General features: G+C 39.9%; 1 protein-coding gene across 4 annotated transcripts in view; it reads left to right on the top strand.

Annotated features, from left to right (window-relative positions):
- The window catches only part of ENTREP2 (endosomal transmembrane epsin interactor 2), a 92276-nt gene that overhangs the window by 66451 nt on the left and 3012 nt on the right, over positions 1-22813 (top strand). The window contains exons 5-12 of one of the 4 annotated variants that reach the window (XM_066559144.1): positions 1481-1588; positions 8140-8202; positions 10807-10967; positions 11779-11914; positions 16176-16251; positions 16917-17507; positions 21433-21507; positions 22179-22507. In XM_066559144.1, coding sequence (XP_066415241.1) covers positions 1481-1588; positions 8140-8202; positions 10807-10967; positions 11779-11914; positions 16176-16251; positions 16917-17507; positions 21433-21507; positions 22179-22507 — 1539 coding nt within the window. The remainder of the gene's footprint in view (positions 1-1480; positions 1589-8139; positions 8203-10806; positions 10968-11778; positions 11915-16175; positions 16252-16916; positions 17508-21432; positions 21508-22178; positions 22508-22813) is intronic. The other 3 variants (XM_066559146.1, XM_066559147.1, XM_066559145.1) reach the window with 3 other exon arrangements.

Below are 22813 nucleotides of genomic sequence, written 5' to 3'. Positions count from 1 at the left end.
GAAAGCAGAACATGAAGGATCTCAATTTCCTTTTTTTTGGCACTGTTAACTAATTGGGTCTCCAGGGATCACTTTGTCTGTTTACCTCTATTTGAATGCTCTAAGTGAGTCTGTATGACTTCAAGTGAGTCCTCTGCATCACCTTCTGTCAGCGACTTAGTGATTGGCCCCTCCAGTATTTTCCTGTTAATGCTGATGATTCATTATTCCTCTGGCTGAAGGGCTGGCCAAGAAGACAGAAAACTACTGACCAGATCAGCAAGAGCAAATCTGGCTCAGTGGAAGTTATTAAATGACTAAAACTTGTTGGCCCATTTATTGTCTGCCTGGTTCCCATGGCTGGCATTTCCATCTTCAAATGAAGGTCACTTGAGGAGCAAACAATTACAGTGGCAGGAGTAAATCTGCACCTTTCTATCATTTGTTTCAGAACTGTTGGGGAAAACAAAGCAATTTTTAGCAGAGAAGTTATTTCATGCATTGGCAGTGAATGAAATACTCTTTTAAACTTAGACCCTATGGAATGTTCTTCACACAGTGAGTGTTTTTTACTCACTGTGTTGTAGCAATTTTGTTCTGTTCTCTGTGCTGCTTTTTCTCAAATGCTTTTACTGGCTATTCAGAGAACTGGGCCACACAATAGCCCCAGCAGCCATGCAGTTTCTGTACAAGGATTGTAGTAGTTTTGAAATGTTGCCAGCACACTAAATTCTTTTCTGGTCTTTTCACTGGCTGTGGAGCAAGTAAATACAAATCCGATGATTGGAAGAGAGATAAATGCTTTATTTTTAGTGACACCATTGCTATAAAAATGTTCCATTTTAATTCAAATGTGTATTTTCTTTTATTCTACTTGTTAAACCAATATTCTGTGTTCTATTTTAAACTTCTTGTTCTTTAAAAAAAAGCCAACAATATGACCATAGGCACTCAATTCATCAGTAGAAGGTGAAATATCTGGGTGTGTAATCACTGCTTTTCTCTCATGTATAAAAATATTTCAGATGCATTGAGTTTCTGACCACAGGATAAGTCTCTGTTTCATAATAGAATTTTTTTAACACACAACCCTAAGTTGTAGATTTCAACTACTCAAAGCAATAATATTACTGCATGTAGTTTTTAATCAGAGATGTCTTTTAGAGTATCTTTCCTTGTGATAGCTGCAGCTTGGAGTGGACTGTGAAAGAGTGATTTGTCTTTTTGGGGAACAAGGAATTTTGAATATCAATATTTCTGAGGAAGTATCTAATAGCAAATGTGTTGTGAGAACTGGGAAAGGGAAGATGTTTGTTTCTGTAATTGCTGCCTTTGTGGATTGCTACCTGAAAAAGATTACAAGCCAAATTAGTTCTACCCAGTTATTTGGGACCTTATTCATGGATAGCAGCTGAGAGTGTTTGTTATCAAATTCCTCAAGCATCTCCTGTGCTTTGTGTCCCTGAGATAAGAGATGATATTCTGCTGCTGTCTCTTGCAGGACCTGTTGTTCAGTGTGTGCGCTCTCAATATCATCTCCACCATTGTCTGTGCTTTGGCAACAGCAATGTGTTGCATGCAGATGGTTTCTTCTGATCTCCTGCAAATGGTGAGTACGTTTCAGTGCCAACACAGGGTTTGTCCAGCATAGCACAGTGTCCTTCTCTGTGGATGCTCATTTGCACCTACTCCTTGCCTATAAACTTCAGCCTATTTGTGTCTCTGTGTAGTGTTAGAATGTGTGTGTACATGGGTGTATTTTTTGTCTGCATACATCTATATAAACATAGCATATAGATGTATGCAGCATGAGGAGCTGCTGTGCTTCAATGTTTATGTATTATAGTGTATGATCAGGATTTTGCAACTGGGACTTGTTCTTTTTGTTAACGAGGTTATTAACGAGGTTCAGTTACATTGGCTGTCATCACTTGTATATTATCTCCAGTTTCCACACTCCCCAGAGCAATTACTTAGCTTTAAAATCCTAGTTTTCATTACTAGATTGCTATGAGAGCTACAGAGTATGAGAAATACAACCTCAAAACTGGAACTTTTCACAGCCCTGTGCCAATAATTGTGTTTTCATAAGGAAAACGTGTTCAGTCAGAGTAACATTTGTGTTCAAAACAAGAGCAAAAAGGATCATTAGTCTTCTGCACAGTCAGCTGCATCACAGGATGCTGTCTTGTTTTGGTTGGACAAAGGCAGCTTTCCTATTCCAAATGAGTGTTGGATTCGCAGGGTTTCAATGTAAAAAAAAAACCAACAAAATTTTAAAAACCTTTGTATTTTTCAGGCTAGCTCCACTGCTTGTAACCTTGCTCTATTGCTGGTTAATCTAGGAAATGTCCTGTTTAATAAAGGAGGGCAAACACACAAATCTAATACTGGCCATATGTACATCTGGTATTGGAAAAGTTTGCATGGATGGAAGACTGGCCCAACAAGTCAGCTGCAAACCATTTAAAGAACTCAGAAATGTTGTAAAGCCTGCCCATGCAGGCACAGGTCTTTTAAAAAGAAATAATTAGAAATACACTGGGTGCCATGGGTATTGATTTAAGTGCATGAATTACAGAGATAAGGCTGCCCTTTCTAGACAAGTGTTCCAGTCACTGGGTTTCAAACCCAGTTAAAAAATATCTTCAGTCTGGGATCTGATGTTTGCTTCACATAGAAATGGATATTATAAGTTGGGCTCATATGTTTAGGTAATTACTGCAAATAGTATATAAATGCATTTTTGCTGTAGGGCTCTGTTTATGCATATTGTGCAGGCTTGTAGAGGCTTGTAAACAGTGCTTATTTAATAACACTAGTATGGATGGGAAATAATTAACAGAAATAATGTTCAGCTTCAGCTGATGGCACTTATATTTTAAATGTTAAAGGGTCTTTATTGGATTCTGGCTATTCTTTCTTTTCATACACTCTCCCCCTCCATATTTACTACAAGAATGCCCATTGACTAAAGAACTTTTTCACCTTGCAGTGATGATGAGGAGATGAAGAGATTATCATACCTTGAAAAATCTGTCTGTCTAGTGGAAAAATGGTAGCAGTGATCCAGAGGTGTATATTCCAGGAATCTTGATCTACACTTAATGGTATTTAGCAGTGTAAGAGGAATAAAAACAAATAGGTAACAATGAACCAAGACCGATATTAAACTGCTTCTGATGGGCATATGCAAGAAGCAGTAACCTCAATAGGAAGTCAAATTCCTAAAAGCACATAATTTTTCTCTCTGCCACCTCATTCTGGATGTCTTTAAGATTCTTTCTTTCCCACCTGGCAATGCTGCCATTTCTTGGTTTCAGTGTTTATTTCTTTTTGCTTCCTATGCTTTGTGTTTCCAGCTTTCTGTTTTCTTGCTTAGCTGTCTGTTCTCCCACCCTTTCAGCTCCATCAACAAGAAATTTCTTCCTTCTCCCCAGAGGAAGGGAAATACAAATATATCTATATTTCTGCTCAATCCCAGTCTTTTCTTGTTTATCAGTTTTTCCCTTTCTTTTTTCAGGTTGCTGAGCCAGATTCCTACCGGGCCTAAGTGAGCGTAACTTCCCTGGGGCTACGCTGACTTAGACCAGCTCAACTCTCACCTGAGGATTTCTTTTTCTTTCACTACTTTCAGCCTATTGTCCCATGATCTGCAGCTCCCCTTTGCTCTACTACACCCAGAAATCCGATTACCTTCATTTTCTCTTGCTTGTTAATGCTGGATTTGTGCTTTTTCCTTTTACTTTTCACTGATGTGTGCATCTTCTCTTAGCGGGGTTGTACCAGGTTGGAAGTTTGACAGCAGCAGCAAAGATACCACTCCTCAAAGCTGAGAAGGTTTTAATTATTGTGCTGATGGTTTTACTCTGTTCTGCAGTATTCAGGAGCTCTGTAGGCTCTCCTATAACAAGAAGAGGCAATAGGGAGCAGCCTCCTTGGATGTCATTAGGTTATCATTAGAGCAATCAGTTCTGTGATTCCTGTGCGGTTGTCTCTGAAATTAATCCATTGGAATGGTAATTTTTGCAAATTCGAAGAATTCCAATTTATTGCTTAGCAACATAAAGCAGGTGTAACAGTCTCAAGAAAATCTGCAGCAATGATTCTGTGATTTTGTGCTTTTGCATACAGCAAATGTCTTGATTCATACAGGCAAGCTGATGTATTTTACTGGAAACTCTTGTCTTCTGACATCCCAGCCTTTAGGAAGAACATCCTAAAAACACAAACACAAGCTGTCCAGTAGTAAGCAAAGTTTAAATTTTCCAGTGAATTTGAAGAGGGGTTTTTTAGTTTAAAACCAGTCCTACCTAACAAATATTTTATTTCAAATGCTAAGGGAAAAAATACAGCAGAATACTTCAAAGTGGTTTTATTGCTTTATATTTTATTTTATATTTTTTCTGGATTGTTCCTTGTTTGAGTTGACTGTTTTAGAAAGTACCCCAAAATTGTCATTTCACTTTAGCCTTTCTCATTGTATTAAGTATATGCATTTGCGCAGGCAAAGAAGCCCTACCAATTGTACTAAAGCTCCAAGAGAAAGTGATACCATAGCTAAAGATTGGAAAGGCATTTGTTGTGTCTCACTAGAGAGTTTAAGGCTGCACTCCATTACAGGGCTTCCCAGAATTGTTCTTTCTATGTGCACACCCCTCCAGGAAATAAATGTGAATCAAATCAGATCATATTGAGGCTCTGTAATGTGAAGAAACCGCTCTTAATAACCAAACTGTCACTTCCATGATATTTCATTTGTTGCCTGAGGCAGTTTCAGTTTGCATCTTGTCTGATGAATGGCTACTGTGAAAATGCACCCTGTTTTCTTCAAAAGGTAGCTGCCTGGATTAAAGTAAGAAATACAAAATATTACAGGCACTGTGGCCAGGCTGAAGCATGAATTACACCTATTCCAGTTCTTCTTCCACTCCTGATATGTTTATACACTTCTTATCCTTGAAGTGCTGGCACTGATACCATTGAATGTGTTCTGATTTTATCACCATCACTGTTAATATCTGTTCATGTTGTGTGATACCTAAAACCATCTGTTATTTTGTAAAGAAAATAAGGTAATGATGACACATGCAAGCTGTAATGTTTAATTACTATTTTCATCAGTCCTAGTGATAATTCAGCATGTCATTATCTTAATAGGCTGTAGTTAATATTTCTACTCAAACACCTCACAGAAAGCATCTCTGTATGAGGGTGATATTTTGCTGGCATTGTTTGACCCTCATATTCTGGGGAAATAGTAATAAAAACCCTTCAGAGTGAAGCTTAAGTGAGAATTGAGATTATTGATAATAATTACATTATTACATATCATTTTAAATTTAATCTAATGACATCAAAACTTAAATAATCCTTTTTTGGGCACAAAGTTCACTTAAGGTAGTGTAAAACCCAGATGACATTCCCTTTAGAAACATGCATTGGGAATGATGTACATCCATAGAAAAATCCTAAATGTAAATATGGTTGCATAAATACTCCCCTCACACCCACCATAAATGCACACCTTAGGTCAGGAAATCTTTTGACATTTTTAACAAATGTACGATTTTTCATCAAACACTTTATTGGTAGAATAAGAATATTTCATATTTAAGACTAAAATATGGTAAGTACTTCAAAAAAGGTATCACAGAGCAAATACCCATGAGGCTCCTGTGATGGTTGTAGGAACAGCAACTGGAAACAACTGAGCAGAAAAATCTGAATGTGTTTTCCATATCAAAATATTTTCTGTCTCATAATTTCCCTTTAAGATCAGGGACAAATTATAAGAGTCAACCAGGATCCTTCTGTTCTTGTAGACAATTAGAGTCTACATTTCCCTTCAGCAGATACTAATTCCAGTGTTTTAGAAAAGGAAAACAGCAACCTGTCCAGGAGGACAGCTAATTGAAGACAGAATTATAGACCCGAGTGTATTGCACAGAGCTTTCACTCAGGATAACGTGCCAGTATTTAATTATATGCAATTAGAAATTTTTATTTCCCATTCTCAAAAATCAGCAGATTTTTATAAATTACTGAAATGAGAATAATGAACTCTGGAGTCTCCAAAGGACTGATTTCAGAGTTATACAGTGCATGTAATAAATGTGATATGGAAGACAGTGGTAATTACCTGCAGATACAGGAAAAACTCAGATAAGTTTCCCTTAGAGCACCAGGCACATACTGATATAAGGCACTTGTGGTTGAGATAAGCTGTAATTGCTGAGCAGTGGCTCCCAGCAGTGGCATTTCCATGGGCTCAGTGGTGCTGAGCAGGATGTGCAGAGCACAGAAAGTCTCTGCTGATGTTCAGTGGGCAGGTCCCACAGCTGGAGTCCTGGTGCTGAGCTGTTAGTCTGACATGCCTTGGGCAGAAGGATGGACCACATGGTATCACATGAGGAACTCTTTCAATAGAGAATTATATTGACAGGTCTTACCTGCTGTTTCTTCAGCTCCTTAACTGGGTCTCCTCTATCAGCTTTTACCTCAGTGTGCTCAGAATATCCAGAACATGAATAATACCTTCTGATCACTTCAGTGACCAGCTTACAGACAGCCCTTCAGTGAAGAGCTGGAAATTTGGTCTGACAAAAAGAGAGGGAGTTTTATAATTTTACACATATCTATGTAATGGTGTTTATTCCACCTGGAAAATTCTAACACTGAGAGACGTGTTACTCTTCACTGGGCAGGGATAGCTGATGTGTCTGGCTGCAGGCTGGGAGCTGGCAGAGGAGGTTGCTGGTGTCCAGCCCCATTGTTGGCTGTGTGGAATTCTCAGTGCTGTGGCAATGGACCCTTGAGCATAACTGCATTTTCAAAAACTCTTCCCTCTTCTGGAAGTGGGGTACTTCTAGCACTTGTGCTTCTAATTCCCTGCTTCCTAACAACTTGCTGCTGCTGCCATGGCAAACCTCTGTATGAATGCAGGTCCAAGCAGTGGGTTTACAGCATTTTACAGCTTTCTTGTTTACCCTGCTGCAACCAGACAGAGAGCATGTTTTACTCTTCCCTCATAGCTGCAGACAAAATTAAAACAATAAGTGGTGCTCACTATGAGGGCTGTTTAAATCAGGCTGTTCCACTCTGTCCAAATCAGATGTGCCCAGTGAAAACACTGAGTTCTGTGGTCAGTGTGTGCTCTGTGTTCCACATGCCTTTAGCACAAGCACTGGGCTGTGTAATGCCCATCCAGTATTAGACACGTTTCAAACACACTAAAGGCCAAGGATGAGAAAATACCTCTCTGTGTGAGTGTAATAGTCTGAATGCCAAGCTTCAAACATAAGGTCAGCTGTTTCCTAGAAGACCATGAATTCCAGATCTGTATTTTGTTGCCTGTTAAATTTCTGAAAGCTCCCAGCATCCAACAGCTCTAGGAGGGTAATAGAAATGGTTGAGTCTTCTGGATTTCCACAGCTGTGGGCTTTCTCTTTCTTTCTAGTAAATATGTTTGAAGTATCTGTTGATAGCTGTAAATTTTTGCTAAGCTTTTAATGCAGTTGGGTATTTAGCATTTAACAGAGATGCTGTATGCTGTTTATCTTTGTCTGCAACCATTTTCTCTCCATTGCTTCTGCAGTGGCCATTAGTTTGATCCCAAGGCTGGCTGGGAGTCCCACTGTGTGAGCTGTTCCATGGTGTGAGCTGCAGTTTTTGACATGATATTGAGTGCAGCTTGATCCTGTTTATCCTGGTCACTGAACAGCCACCCCCACTTTCTGCTTGGCAGTTCTTGTTGTTGCCTGTCCCATTTCCCATCAGTATCTTGAGACTGATTATTTGATAACAGCTGTCTTCTAATACCAGAAATATATGTTTCTGTCTGAAAGTATTTGTCAGTGTTTCTGCAGCTTTCTCAGCTCTTTGCATTTTATTACTGTCTTTTTTTAACCTATGAAATTTGTATTAAGCCTTTGCTGAAACCCTGCCAGACTTCACTATTTGAGACTAACTCTTGAAGATATTTAAAATACATTTTCCTGTAGAAAGAATAAACTTTTGCAGGCTAGCAGAGATCAGTAGACAAGTAGTGTGGAATAAAATATGACTTAATTCCCACTTACTAGCTTTCAATTGTTTTCTCAAGGATATCTGTTCTTTGTGGTAATCCCTTATATTTGCTATTGTTTCATTTCCTGCTAGTTTCCCTCTTACAGCCTTTTTCACTTTAATTTCTGTGCCTCCCAGCAGGATGATATCACACAGGTAAAGTGTTGTTTATAAACACCCCCAAAATGTGTATTTCCATGTCCATCCTGCTGCTCGTTGTCAAGTGTTGGTCACAGTTCGTGTCCATGGTTTGTTATTGCCAGACCTTGAAAGGGATGCAGGTAATTCTGCTGTTCAACTGAGCTGCATCCAAGCATCAGATCTTTTCCTCCTGGAGCCACAGCCCCTTTGCCCTGTGTAAAACCTCTCCCTTCTGTCATGCCCCACAGTGTGTGCTGATGGTTCCCTGCTCTGCAAGTGCCCTGTGTTTAACTGCCCTGTTCTGACAGGGGTGAGGGGATCACTCCCAGTGTGAGGCTGAGTGCATCCAGCTCCAGGGAGCTCCAGGACTGAGGGAACAGAGCTGCAAATTCTCTGGTGCAAACCAAAGCTTGGGGTCCATGGCAGTATGGAAACAGTCTGGGAAAAGGTCAAGGAAGTTGTAAATTAAAGTGTTTTTTTTTTCCAGACTGTAAAAATGACCCCAACTATCAACTGTTTTAGGAAGATGAGGGCAGTCCTGAGTTTGGTGGAGTCAAATATTGTACAAAATATGACCCAGCATACTTGGATATTTGTGTTCATTATGATAAATGTTTACAGGTTTTAGGTAATTATGTTGATGTTTGTCTTGCTTCCTTTTTTCCTAAAAGATTCTTCCATGTATTTGAGATGGTAACAGACCAATGATTGCTTAGGGCAGAAGTTTGGAGTTTAATGGTTGGTATTAATGTTATGTTACACTTTGGGAAGTGGCTGTTGAAAGATCAGATGAGTTTAGACCAAATGACTGCAAGCAAGTTGTGGGTTTTGGGTTTTTTTCCTGTAAGCCAAATAGAGAAATGTCTGATAGTACCTGGGATAGCAGCATCCCACCTCACATGGAGGATGAATGAGCTTCAGACATTTCACATAATGAAGAGTAAATCAAACTGATGCCATGTCTCTGTTTCTCTGCTGTACATGAGCAGAACACAATGGCTGAAAGTCCTTGCTTGGCTGTAGGATGTAAGGAAATTACAGTTCTGCAGAGGAGGTTCTTTATTAATAGTTATGTGTGGAAATATCTCTGGGGAGCTGAGCAGCAAGCAGCTAATACTTCATTCTCACAAAGAGGTGGTACTGGTCCTCCTGACCCTCTGCTGTGCTGTATTATTACAGCTCTGACCTTTCAAACAACAAACATAGAGGGAGTTTAATAAAACTAAGATGTAACTCAAGCTTTAAAGCACAAAGACCAGTATCATTTCTGTGGTAATGTAAATTCAGCAGAACTACACCAAGTTAAATTTCAAAAAGTGATAAATATAGAAGTGTGGTATTAAAAATGAAGGTAATTTACTTTCTATTTGCTGGGTCTCCTAAACATAAACATTTTCCCTTTTATTTTACTGCTTCCCAAATCTTAATCATGGATTTAAACAAACAATAATGTAATGAGCCTACAGTACAAAAACATAGGTGGTCTTGTTCCAGCCCAAAAAAGAAATGTGCCCTCAGCAGAGTTTCTTAGCAGGCTTGTTTTACAAGGTAGGAGCTAAAGATCAAGTCATCTACTGATCCAAGAAAAGTGACATGAGAGCAGAAGCTTGCCTGGAAAAGAAAAATTTCTGTGGGTTTGGATTGTCTTTTAGTACCCCTTTGATCCATGGGGACCAAATAGAGCCAGGTGTGGGTTGTGGGATCTTCAGGATGATCCATATTTGATCTTGGATTAGTTCAGGCCTTTCCCAGAACACTTCTGAGTGTTCCTGATATCTGGAATGCTTCTTTAGATCCCTGCCCTGCTGGAAGCTGATGCAGTTCTCTGTCACAAATGTTGATGTGGTTCTCGATATTATGACTTTTTTTTGTGCGGTGTAGTTATTTTCTTTTGGGTTTTGAGATGTGCATATGGAATAAATGTTTTTCTTACTTTCATACCAGTGCTTATAAGCTTTATACCACATTTAAGTGTGCAGTGTCTGTATCACCAAACCACAAACAGCTATTAAGAATATTTCATTTTACAAGAATAATAAAGAATAGCTATAAAAGGCCCCTTCATTGGAAGTGAAAAATGGGTGGGATATTTCCAGTTGTTTTATTTAAAACATAATGTCTATGTAGTAGCCTGTTTCAAGGTAGATTTATTTGGGGTTGTTTTGGGGGTTGGTATTGGGGTTTTTTATTTTCTCTGTAAGTGCGTGGCAGTTCAGATTGGAAACAAAAACATGCAAATATTTATTTTAGTTTAGCAGTTATTAAAATAGAACTGATTGTGTGGGGCTAGAATAAAATAATATACAATGTAGAAATATTTCTTGAAAAGCCATTAAATTGTAAATGTCTGTGTCCTGCATCCTAAGACTGACTGACTTGGAGACCCACTGCCTCTCTGTCTTTAGTAAAACCTTGTGCTGTATTTTGGCAATCTGACTCACCCTCCTCACTGATTACAAGTATTCTTATGCTCCCAGAAGTGCCTTTTTAATTTCAGCTTGGGTATTAATGAATTTGGTATTGGTCAGGGTTGCTAATATTGACCTTTTATTAAAATTGTTGATATTGGTGATGATGTTTCTACCATCTGAAGGAACTTTACCTGTTGTTCATTTCCAGTTTCTGCCACAGAGGCCACATTCTGCCAATCCTGACTGCATGACTCCACATGGAACTGTCCTGCACCAAACCTTGGATTTTGATGAGTTCATTCCACCAATCCCCCCCCCTCCCTACTACCCACCAGAGTACACCTGCACGCCCGTGGGGGAGGCACAGAGGTGATTCCCTTCCCTTCCCTTCCCTTCCCTTCCCTTCCCTTCCCTTCCCTTCCCTTCCCTTCCCTTCCCTTCCCTTCCCTTCCCTTCCCTTCCCTTCCCTTCCCTTCCCTTCCCTTCCCTTCCCTTCCCTTCCCTTCCCTTCCCTTCCCTTCCCTTCCCTTCCCTTCCCTTCCCTTCCCTTCCCTTCCCTTCCCTTCCCTTCCCTTCCCTTCCCACCAGCACTGGGTTCTGAGCTGTGGGCCTGCAGCTCTTTCAAAGAGCACAAACCCAAATCATGTCCCTCATTTACATTAGGCTCTTCTTTGCCAGAGAGATTCCATATGGGGTTTAGCAAACTTGTTAGGCTACATCTGGAAATATTTGCATTAAAGTATTTCTGCAGTAGAGGAATGACTGACCTTAACTAAGACAAGGATAACAATGTCTGAGCTTTGAGCAAAGGTCCCTTTGTAAGTGATCCTTTCACAGTTAACATTATACATTTGAAGTTGAGTCTGAGATTTAATTTTTAAGAAAATTATTGCAATTTATGTGTATTAATTTGGACTAGTGGAGGATGTTTATGATGGCAAAAGAGGCTGGTAAAAATGGCTGGCATCCTAAATAAAAAACAGTTGTTAAAGCTACCCTGTGAACCAGGGCTTCATTTTGGATGTCTTGTCTAATAAATTTCTTGAATGTAATTCTTTGTAGTGTATTGGCTTTTAATTCAGAGAAGTCTTTACATCACTGTGGTATAGGTAATAAATCAATGCCATTTCCTAATTGTTTGCTTGTTTATGTTTTTTTTGTTTTTTTTTTTTTTTTGTAGAAGTCTCCATTTGGACTTCCCTCATTCCCCATTTGGTGCTTTATATGAAGTAACCATTAATAGCCCGGGAATGCTGTATCCAAGTGAGCTGCCCCCTCCTTATGAGGCAGTGATTGGGGAGATGCCTGCCAGACAGGTGAGGAAAACCAAAGGAAATTCTTTACGTGGTCTTCACATTTTCATGCTGCAAAATAATTCTAGGTAAACTTTAAAGAACAATCATTAGAAAATACTTTTATTCTTTAAAAACATTTTCCAGACTATTTTCTTTAAAAGGGTTTAGCTAACAAATTTTACTTCCTATGCAGCAGCAGTGAGTAGTTCTCTATTGCTTAACCTGCTGATTGTTACAGTTTTTAGTCATCAGCTTCTGCTGTTATGTGACAAGAAACTGCTACTCCTGAGAGTGCAGGACACTTTAGCCTGAGCTTTCAGAAAGGATCCAGTGTACTTGAGACAAATGTTTACATTACACTTTTTGCTTTATTCTGACTGTATAGTATTGGCTGAGCTGAAACTGGAATTATAATGTATCTGCATGTACAGCCAGAGCTGATTCCAGCATTCCCTTGAAGGGATTTGTGGTAATTGAATCAGCTGTCACAAAGGGAAAATACTTACAATTGCTTTTAGAAGCTCTAATTTCTTTCAGTAAAAACTCCAGGAGTCAAATGTTCTAGGTATGCTTTATCAGTTGTTAATGCACACTGAGGAAATACCTGTGTTCAGGTTGCCAAATTGCACCCACATTACAGAGGGGACTACTTTGCCTTGCCCCAAAATAAAACATTGAAATATTTCCTAGTGACTTATTTCCATGTTGGGGGAAACCAGAATTGAAACCACAAACCTAAAGAAATGATACAAATTTTCACTATTATACATGAGATTATTAAGATAATTAATAAGATGAGTGTCTGAGGAAAAAAAAATTGAAATGCTAAACCTCCAAAAAAATACAATTAAATTTCCCCAAGATATGCCTATCTTTGTAGCTTCTGGGACTGACAAAGCAGTTTCTGACAGATCTTCTGATCCTTACCTTGGGCTATATCCTCCACCCAACACAACAAACTGGCCAAACATTGCATTACTTTTGATTTGTTTGGCTACAATAAAATGAATCTGTATAAACTGCTTTTGAGTGAAGTTCCTTGCTGAACAGCAAAATTGGAGTTTTCAAGGCCATCTCCTTCTAGAATATTTTTTATCCAAGTTCCATCATTTTTCCTTGGAAGTAACTTGTAGAACCTGCAAGCCTTGGAGAAGTAGATATTTTTCAGTGATAAAAAACGTGGCTAAAAGTGATATAAATCATGCGTGGTTTGGGGGGAAAGAGAAGGCTCCTATCTGAGATAAGAATTCATATGTTGTACTAAGTAAGGATTAATTAAGTATCTAGTTTTAGTAAAGCACAAAATCATTTTGAGCACTCTTGGAGCTGGTACCACTCTTGGTGTGAGCATCCACATGCAGCAGCACAATAGCACCAGCATGGAACAAAAATATCATTTAACAAGATGTGACTTAAAGCTGCAAAGTCATGCTCTTGCAAGAAGAGCTTGGCTTTAATAAGTAGATGTTGTATTCACTGCTAATTTTTGGCATCTGGAGTCAGTTTCAGCACCTTGCCTGTTCACCTCTGGCCACCTGAGCCAGAGCTGTTTGTTCTAATCACTAGTGAAGATGAGTGGTGCCTTCATTTCTGATAGTAGAATGATGTGGTTTCTTACCAGGAGTGAGTGCATATGAACTTGGTGGTTGCTGTTCAGAGCTTGTGACAGGCTCTGTTCTCAGCACTGCAGCTCACTGGCAGTGAGAACCAAAGCCTATGGTGACAGACGCAGATTTTTCTTGACAACAAAAGCCTTCTTGTATTTTTTGCAATTAGTGTCCTAGCTGAGCTGTCTAAGACAGTTTTGGGTCTACAAGAAGAACAAAATGGAGACCTGAGTCCTTACATGCTGCAGATGCTCCCATAGAGCACAGTACAGTAGGAACTGAAATAATGAGATTTATAAATCCCTCAAAGGCAGGCTTGGCAATGGAAATCATGTCAGGGATTTAGCTACAAAAGTGCTTCTGGGAACCATTATGTAATAATGTCATAATTGTAAAACCTTTTACTGTGCATCAAGCAATAGGTTTTATTTGTTTTTAAATGGATTGAGGTCCTTAGAATTTTATTAAATTGTACCAAATTGGACTCGGTATTTCATGCATTTTATGGGCAACAAATGTCAGTGCTAATTTAAGTGGTTGCATCCATGTAAAAATTGCTGTTGTCATCTGTACTGATTAGGAATTCCCATTTCATGACTATAAAAAAAAGTGGTTTTCAGTGTTTTCCTTGCAAAGTATTGACTGGGATATAGAAAAGGTAAGAACAAACAGATCAGGATTCTGGGTGAACTGAATCAATGATGGTGTTTTATAAGGTTTTCTAACCTGTAGGCTCTGCAGACTTGTTAAAAGCACAGGTTTTCTTCCTTTTTTTCTATTGATGGCTCAGTAACTGTCTGAGGATGTGGAATTCAATAAAGTTTTGTTACCCTTGGCTGTGCAGGAGCCTGCATGAAACCATGTGCTGTTCCTGTGTGAACCCAAACTCTGACCTGGCTTCAAAACTGTCAGTGTTACCTGCTACAATTACAGCCCTGGTTCTCCTTTCCCCAAGCAAGAGGGTTAATCAGTTCCAAGTGCACAGAAAATACAGTCAGCAATTATTCAGAGACAATGTAGAGTGTCTATAAATGTTTCAGCACAAATTTTCCACAGATGTTTTCCAGTCAGTGATTATGGAAGTGCCTAGATTAAGAATTTATGAAAGCCCCTAAAATCCTTAGATTTTTAAAAAGAAACAAATGCCATTAAAACACTACACCACTTCTTCCAAAAGGTAGTCAGTCTGAATTTTCTACAACAAGAAAGAGCATTTGTGAACATTTCTAACTTTTCTAGTTGGTTCCCAGAACTTCCACAGTCAGGTCCCAGGAACAATCTGTGATTTTGAGTGACATCACATTTTACTTTTTACCACAGATGTGGTACTCTCCTACAATCAAGAAAGATCCATTATGAAATTTCCAGGGGAATTGTTTAAAACTATGAGTGATTTCACTTTGGCTTCCCAGTCCTCTATCCATCTCTTGCTGAGTTAAAGTATTTCTGGTACTGTTCTTTGCTTGGAGTTGTATTTGCTAAACTTTAAATAATTTTTAAAAACAAAATTTGTATCAAAAGAAGTTTTCTGGTCACTGGATCAGATAGATAGATAGAAAGAAAACAAACAGTGAGCACAGTAAGTTCTGCACAAATATATGTGCTTTAATCTACACTGGCATGTGACATGGAAGCTCTTGCCTTAATAGCTTCAGACTAATTGTGTCACATCCAATTTTTTTAGGCCAGACAGATTAAGTGCTTGACAAAAAGGTTTGCACAGAGGTGACTGATGCTGATTTCTAGACTGTCACCAACCATAATAAGCTCTACTAGTTAATTGTGGCCCTACAGACAGAAGTAGATATGATGCTTTCTTCTCAAGATGGTATCAGTTTCATTCCTTTCAACTTTTTTAATATTTTTTCTCATTTTTTGTTACCAGCTACTTATTGGAATCATTTTTTTTGATAATCACATTCCCAAAGAACTGCTAAAAATCTATCAATATTTGCAACAAGGTCCAATCCTAAGTCTAATCAAATCAGTAGAAAGAAAATTTCCTAAATTTCAGGTATTTATGGATCCAGTCTTTCCAGCAGGAATAATTATATTTTTTGTTCACATGATTCTCAAAAGTGAAGGGAAGTTACCCTCTTAGATCCAGCCCTTCAGAAAAAAGGTGAGTGGTAATAAATTCTGTGTCCATGGAGCAATCTCCACCAGGCTGGAGAGCACCTGGGTGGCAACGATGATAAAGGGCTTCAAAGCACATTAACAGGTAGCATCCTCACAAGTAACTAAAGGAAAATACTGCTCTTGTGCTTGCTTTTGTGGTTTCTGGTTTTCTCTCTCCTATTTTTGGGTGATATGATGTGGTGAACAAAAAAACAAGCACGATATGAGAGAAGCAGACTGTAGAAAGAGAGATTGCTTTTACTCAACTCAGATATTAAGTTTAGTAGTGTGAGCCTGCAGCCCCAAGTGCCTGTGAATTCAAGATGAGTTTACCTTGTAGATTCAGGAAAAATGTAAAATTGCATTGAGCTTGTGCCTTTGCCTTGCATTTGCTCCTGACCCAAAGATGGAAAATACTTTAAATAGCTTTTAGTCTGAATAGCAGCTCACATGAAAGTGACTCAGCATTGTGAGGTGTGTCCTGCAGATCCTGAGCACTTCCCTTGGTTTGGTGAGTTGCAGGTTAATGATCTCTTTGATTCCAAATGTTCATTTAGGTCACTGGTGCTGCTCAGCAAGTGTCTGAACCGAGCCTGGGGGAGAGGAACACGACCCCGGACTTCAGCACCCAAGGTGATCGTGGCTTTGCATTTGTCTCCTCAGAGAGGGAAGTGGGAGCTTTGAGCACACTTTCTCTTCTCTTCTGCCCTTCCTAGTGGTGAAAGAATCATTGCTTTCAGGTTATTCATGGCAAGAAGGACCTTTTCACAGAGGCTGGGGCTGGAAGTGCAGAGGAGAGTTTTTCTAGACAGAGCAAGCTCTAGTCAAGCCCTTTGAGGTGGATCTGGCAACTGTTGTTTCTCCTCCAAGAGTGCTGCACACTCCTTGCAGCTTGTGTCTCATTGTCAGCAGCCATGGGTGGCTTCCTGACCCTCACACTCCTTCTCCAAGAGTAATTTCCTCCATGGCTTCCAGGAGCCTGAGTAGGAAGCTTCCTGCCTGAAGCACAGGTGCTGGGGATGCAAGTAGATGAGTACAGTACAGGGCCTGTTTATTTAAAGTTCAAAAGTCAGTATCAAGAACAGCACAAAAATGTCTTTGCTGAAGGACACTAGAAAGAAGTAAATTACTTCAGTGTTTTTTACTTTGGCATTCTTCATCTGAGAGCTTTTGAGTTCTTATTGATAAAGGAAATTGCAGATTGCTCAGTTTAAGTCAGTCTAAAGAACATGGGGAGGGAGAAGATTGGGAGGGCGGGCAAGAAGTTTTTATTTTTCTCTGAACCTCTTGTTTTGCAGTTTCTGTGGAGAGCACCTCTTTGATGGTCTCTGAGGCTGTTGATATCCCAGACTGTAGCTACTCCTCTGAAGATCTTTGTTCGCTGGAAGTTCAAGGATCTCTCCAGTCTGCAGATCTTTCTCCCTACTGCATAACCCCCAAGGGGGCTGCAGAGCAGAGCTGCAGTGCCCTGGATTGCCACCCTCACTGCAGGTTTCACAGAACTCGCTCTGAGGGCTTTCCTGATGAGGGCGACAGCTCCCACAGCCCAGCCTCTACAGACAGGTCTCAAGGACAGGAAAAGAGCTGTGCCCACGGCCGGTCCTTGGACTGTTCCTCAGGGAATTACAGCCCCTCAGAACGAGAACTGCAGAGTTCTGCTCAGGAGAGCAGTGCCACGCCGCCTTTGAAGCAGAAGAAAACCTGCTGTGTGGACTGTCACCAGCCTCCTGCCACTTTCCAGACCTCTCCCTGTTTTGGGCCAGCAAACCCTTCAGCAGGTGGCCCCGAGGCTGCTGTCCAGCAGCAGCAGCAGCAGCTCACCCAGCCCCCAGCCCCAACCATCGTCCGCTCCAGCAGTGCCCCTGTGTCCTGCTCGTCTGCCACCGAAGGTAGGTGTGGGACACAGGGCAGCAAAGCACTGGGATTGATTTGTGCAGCAACTGGTGCTGCTGGAAATTATATGCAGTGTTCCTAAGAGGGTTGTCTTAGGGGTGAAAGCTTTAGCTCCATGCGTATTTTCTAAATTCGAAAAAATTTAAGAATGGAAATGGAAAAATTGACAGATTGAAATTAATTTTGGGTTTTCTAAATTTCACCATTCTTTCTGCACTGCTCAGAAAACCATGTGTTGAGTAGCTTTTCCCACCTCTCTATTACTGTTCTACCGAGAGGCTAAACTGAGAAGTGCAATGGCAGCTGGGGTTTATTTAGGAAACTCCGACTGGAGCTGTCACGCTTGTTGTACAGCAGGATGTGATTCCTCAAGGTGACACTGACATTGGCAGTATTGAGGCATGTCAGAGGCAGCCACTGTGACTAGTGGCAGCTTGGGGTGTATAGTGAAAAGTTTTGAAGGACAAAGAAACGAACATGAGGCACATGACAAGATGATAAAGGAAAAGAAAAGCTTTTGGCTGTCATGGATAAGTGTCTTCTGCTATGAATCTCCTTTTAGAAAAGTAGGGAGGAGGAGATGTTAGCTGAACAGTGTATCTTCATAAAAATATGCTTGTTAGTGAAAGAGAAAGGGTTGATTTAGTAGAGAATAGTAGCAGGAATGTGGAACTGTCTAAACCATTTGAAAGGGATCTAAGCTGTTTAGAGAGATTCAGAAGGGTAACCTGGAGAAGTGGCTTGGAAGTAAAGATTAAAAGCTTTTGAAGATGGCGTGGGTTGTGCTGCTACAAGATCTGTTCACCAGGCTTTGTAAGGGATCCAGAGGAAGAATCTGGATGTGACTAACTCAGAGCAAAAGGAGACAAAATATTGAGATAACTTGTTCCATTTAGGATGATGTTTTGGTTCTATTGCACTTCTTGAATCTTTATAATATCATTTCAGAGACTTCATACTTAGCTCAATAATTGAATGTCTTTTACCTTTAGAAATGTAGCCTCTGCATCTGAGCCAGGAAAAGTGAATCTTTAATCTAGAAGTCTGCATTTATTTTATGACATTTACTCTGCTAGGACATATGTGCAATGAAGCTGCCAGTAAGCAGACAGTAAGTAGGAATTTCTGAATCCTTTCTGCTGTGTGAAAGTCAAGAAGAACAACCCTTTCTGTTCTGGATCAGGCTCTGCAAGGTTCCAGAGCTGTGCTCCATGTGCTCATGGAGCAGTGTTTGCCATGGGCAGCCGTGCCCACGTGCTCCAGCTGGCTCTGGACGCCTGGTGGGACAGATGCCCTCCTTTCCTTCTTAATGTGTCCTAAATACATTTATCTTCTCTTCTGCAAAAGTGGCATGGAGGGACACGAGTTGGACATTACTGAGATGTAACTGGGCTTAGCAAAGACTGGAGTGAAGAGGCAGAGAAAGTTCTAGAGATGCTGACAGCCAGGGGAGGGGGAGCAAGAGCAGGGACTCGGAGGGGCTGGGTGCTGACCTGCTCTGCTGCCTACAGAGGCACTTCCTAATGAAACCCTTAAGGGAAGGACTGACTCGAGTCTCTGGTTAAGCCTAGATGTATTTCTTCATACATCTGTTTGGCAAACTAGTTTGCAATATTTTACTCTGTGAAGGTTTACATTGCATCCCCTTCCTCTACTTTTTGTTGAACCTGATTTGGAAATCATAGGTAGTTCAGAAGGAGCCCAATTCTAGTGACACATTCTGGCTGTTCGTAGCAGCCCTGAAGCGTATTTTCCTAAACTGTGACAAACAGCTGAAGCTCTTTACAGTCTTTGTAAGTTTCAAAAGGCATTTGATCTGGATTTTTCATGACTGACTGCTGATATTCACTGCAGAATTTTCAAGTATACCTACAGAATTAAATAACAGGCAAAGATAAAGGGAACCAACTGAGCTCCCTCAACCAACACACAAGAAAAAGTGCTTTGGGTTTTTTTCAGTAACATACACCTACCTTTAAAGATTGTCCTAGAGTAAAAGAACTGGTCAAGTGGACATGACTTTATGAAAGACAGAGCTGTAACTACACATTGTTAATATTAATAACTGTGGATTTTGGAGAACTGAGGCTAGAGGAGCTTTGGCCGTGTTCTCAAAAAGGAAAATGCAGTGATCAGATTGTAGCTGGGGCTTGGGTTTTTCTTAAGACACTGCCTTTCTACTATAAGAAAAAATTACTACTTTATTTTCTGCCTCACCTCCAAGCCAATGTGAAGAGGTTTAGAAGCACAACCTTGACATTTACTGTGTAGATTTTTGTGAAATGGATTTTGAATTGCACTGTGATTGCACTGCCCATAGTTTGGAACAGAAATTATTTCACATGGGGATGGTGCATATGTACAGCAGGCCAGTGACACAACAGCAACGATATGTAATGGAACCAGTCTTTCAGGCCAATAAAAACCAGAATTCATTTGCTTCAAGCACATCTTGACCTGATGGGGTTTATATGGTATAGTCAAATAGTTCTCCCACTAAACCCTTTTAGGTAAACTTGTTTGGTTTTTTTTTCTTTAAATACCTGTCATTCCTAGCAGAGAAATTATAAATGAAGGTTTAGTTTAATAGGTGCTTTTGTACTCACTCTGTACTCCCTGAAAAACATAAAAATGGTGGGTTCACATACCACTGTCAGACATGGTTCCTTCGTAAAAGAAATGACTTAAAAGTTAATAGTTTGTGTGTTTTTTCTGCCTTTTCCCTGTAAAGTTTGTCATGGCAAAGGCAGACAAAATCAACTCCTAGCACAGATGTTTATTACAATAAATTTCATTTATCATCAGCTGTGATAGACCATGTGGCTGTATCAGTTAAGTGCCTGAGTGATTATTGTAGTGTTTGTGTTCCAGATAATTCAGGGTCATGTCCAGTGGTGTAGTTGTGACTTGCTGCAAGTACATTAAACTGTTTAGTAATGGATGGGAAGACAGAACCTCTGAAGTGTCTCCTCTTAACAACCATGCCATGATTCATGTGCTACAGTACTTAAGCATAATAGAACAAATTAAAGACAGAATAGAAGCTGTCTCTCTTAATTTCTTACAGATTTGCTATGTTTTAAGCATCTTACATTTGTTTCCTTCATTTAATTATTCGCTCTATCAGAGAGGATTATGCCAGCTTTTCATTATAAACTGTCCCTGGAGATATGGAAGAAAACTTCTCCTAAGCTACCTAGAAGTTCAAAACCATTTTCAATCTTGGAAACAGATTAACAAGCAAATGTGAGGATTTATTCCATCTTGTCAGAAATGAAAAAGCCTGCAGGTGGTAGTTACTGTACAGTGTGATCTCATCATCATTGATCCTCATGTTAGAATCCCAGAAACTGTCATTAGATGGCATCCAAAGCTGTCTGTAGATGCTTCATAACCACTTGTTATTGATTGGCTCGTCAAGCACCACCCTGCTCACCCACCCATTCATTTAAACAATGATGTGTTACATTTGTACTGAAAATAACGATAATATATTTTTAAAAGGAGGAGAAATATTGAATAAAAAATGCTGGGTTTGTAGAAATTAGAGGGATTCATCTTTCTCATATTTCCCATTTTCCAATATAAACTCTGTCCACCCAGGAAATACAGAAAAGGTCTGAGGTCTGCCTCTATAGGGAGCTTGCCATAGTTTCAGCACTTAGGCCTGAAATATTTAGGATCACAGAGAAAACCATAAAACATCAGCTCCGTCTTCCTGTTTGTATCTGTGTAACAACTCATAAGGCATCTCTGGGTGTAGTAGCTTCTCTTTATGAGTGGACATCTTGAAAGCAGTAATTCTTCTGAGTAGTTTCATTCTATAAAGGAGATAATAAAAGGTTCCAGTGTATTTTTCCTTGCTTTGGACAGAGGACAGCAGGGGTTGACTTTGCTCTTTCTGTCTGCCTTTGGTTGAAGGTGATAATTGTGCCTGGACTTCTGTGTGCAGGCAGTGCCAAGGTGCAGGATTATCTCCAGCTACAGGAGAAACAGGTGAGAATTGGTTTTCTAAAGCAGAGGATGGGTTTCCTTATTTTCTTTTAAAAATAATGAAAAGCTTCTGAGAGAGAAATGAGCTTTGAAAAATCTGGGGCAGAAAAGCCAGTTAACAGCATACATGTATGGTGTACAATGCTGATGGAACCTGAATGAAAATAAATGCTGTCAATTAGGTCCCCTGGTCTAGATCAGCATTTCTGCTTTCTCTGTGTTTCTCACTAATCTCTCTTGCATATAATTTCCAAGGCCTAGAAATAGGCAGAACTTTAGTCTTAAAGTTGGGGTGAGGGTCTGGGCCTAAAACTGTACGAGTTGCATGTGACACAGAGTAGCTGATGGGTTTCCTTAGCATTAATGTCAACTGAAGTCCTTAAAGGTGGAGGTAACAAAAATGTCTGGTTTGTGAAGTCCTTTGATTACCCACCCACTCATTCTCCAGGCAGTCCTCTTGGCCATGGGAAGGTCTTACTCCTGATTACTCCTGGTTAAAATTACCCATTTTGTACTGTTTCCTTGACTGCATGTTTTTGCTACTCTTCAACCAAACAGACATTTTATGACAAAGTAGAAACTTTGTGACAATATTTGTTTTGCCTTTTTTTTTCCTTTCTCTTTTTCTTTTGTTAAACTATTACTTTAAAGATATTCTTCCCCCCCTTTTTTAGTTCCTGTCTCTGGTTGTCATATGGCTGCCTCTGCTTGCCAGCATTCTTTGAGCAGTTTTCTACCAACTGGAAAACAGAGGGATACAAGGAAAATTGATCTGCACCTAAAGCCAAAGGCTTTTCACACAGTCTCGAAAGAGCGGCCACACTCCTTAGTGGACCTTAAGGCCTATAAAGACACAAAAATTTTAGTGGCAAAATTTTTGGAACATTCAAACTGTAATCTCCCTCCAGAAGTGCGTCACGTAGTGAACAGCATACGGTCAGTCATTAAATCTGATGAGAGACACATGGAAGAAGCCATCTTCAGTGCCAATATCATAGACCAGGTAGGCCACTGATGTTCTAAAGGTGTGTCCAGTTTCCATAGGCAAATACCTTATTTGAATGTTTGTACAGTTTAAATTCTTCAGACAATTCCTACAGAAGTTCTTTATAGTTACATGGCATTATTAAGAAATAATTTGTATTTATTGGGCAGCAATACATTTTACACTGCAGTTCAGACAGAGAGCCTGGCTGTGCTTTCCAGGTCCCCAGTCCTGAGCCCTGACCAGCTGCAAGGACAGAAGCAGGAGGGGTTCTGGAGGGCTGAACCTCCTTTGGAAGAGTTTCAGTGTTAGACAGCTTAAATG

The sequence above is a fragment of the Molothrus aeneus genome, chromosome 13, assembly GCF_037042795.1.
Source record: "Molothrus aeneus isolate 106 chromosome 13, BPBGC_Maene_1.0, whole genome shotgun sequence".
NCBI classification, from domain to species: Eukaryota; Metazoa; Chordata; class Aves; order Passeriformes; family Icteridae; genus Molothrus; species Molothrus aeneus.
This window is presented reverse-complemented; position numbering and strand designations above follow the sequence as displayed.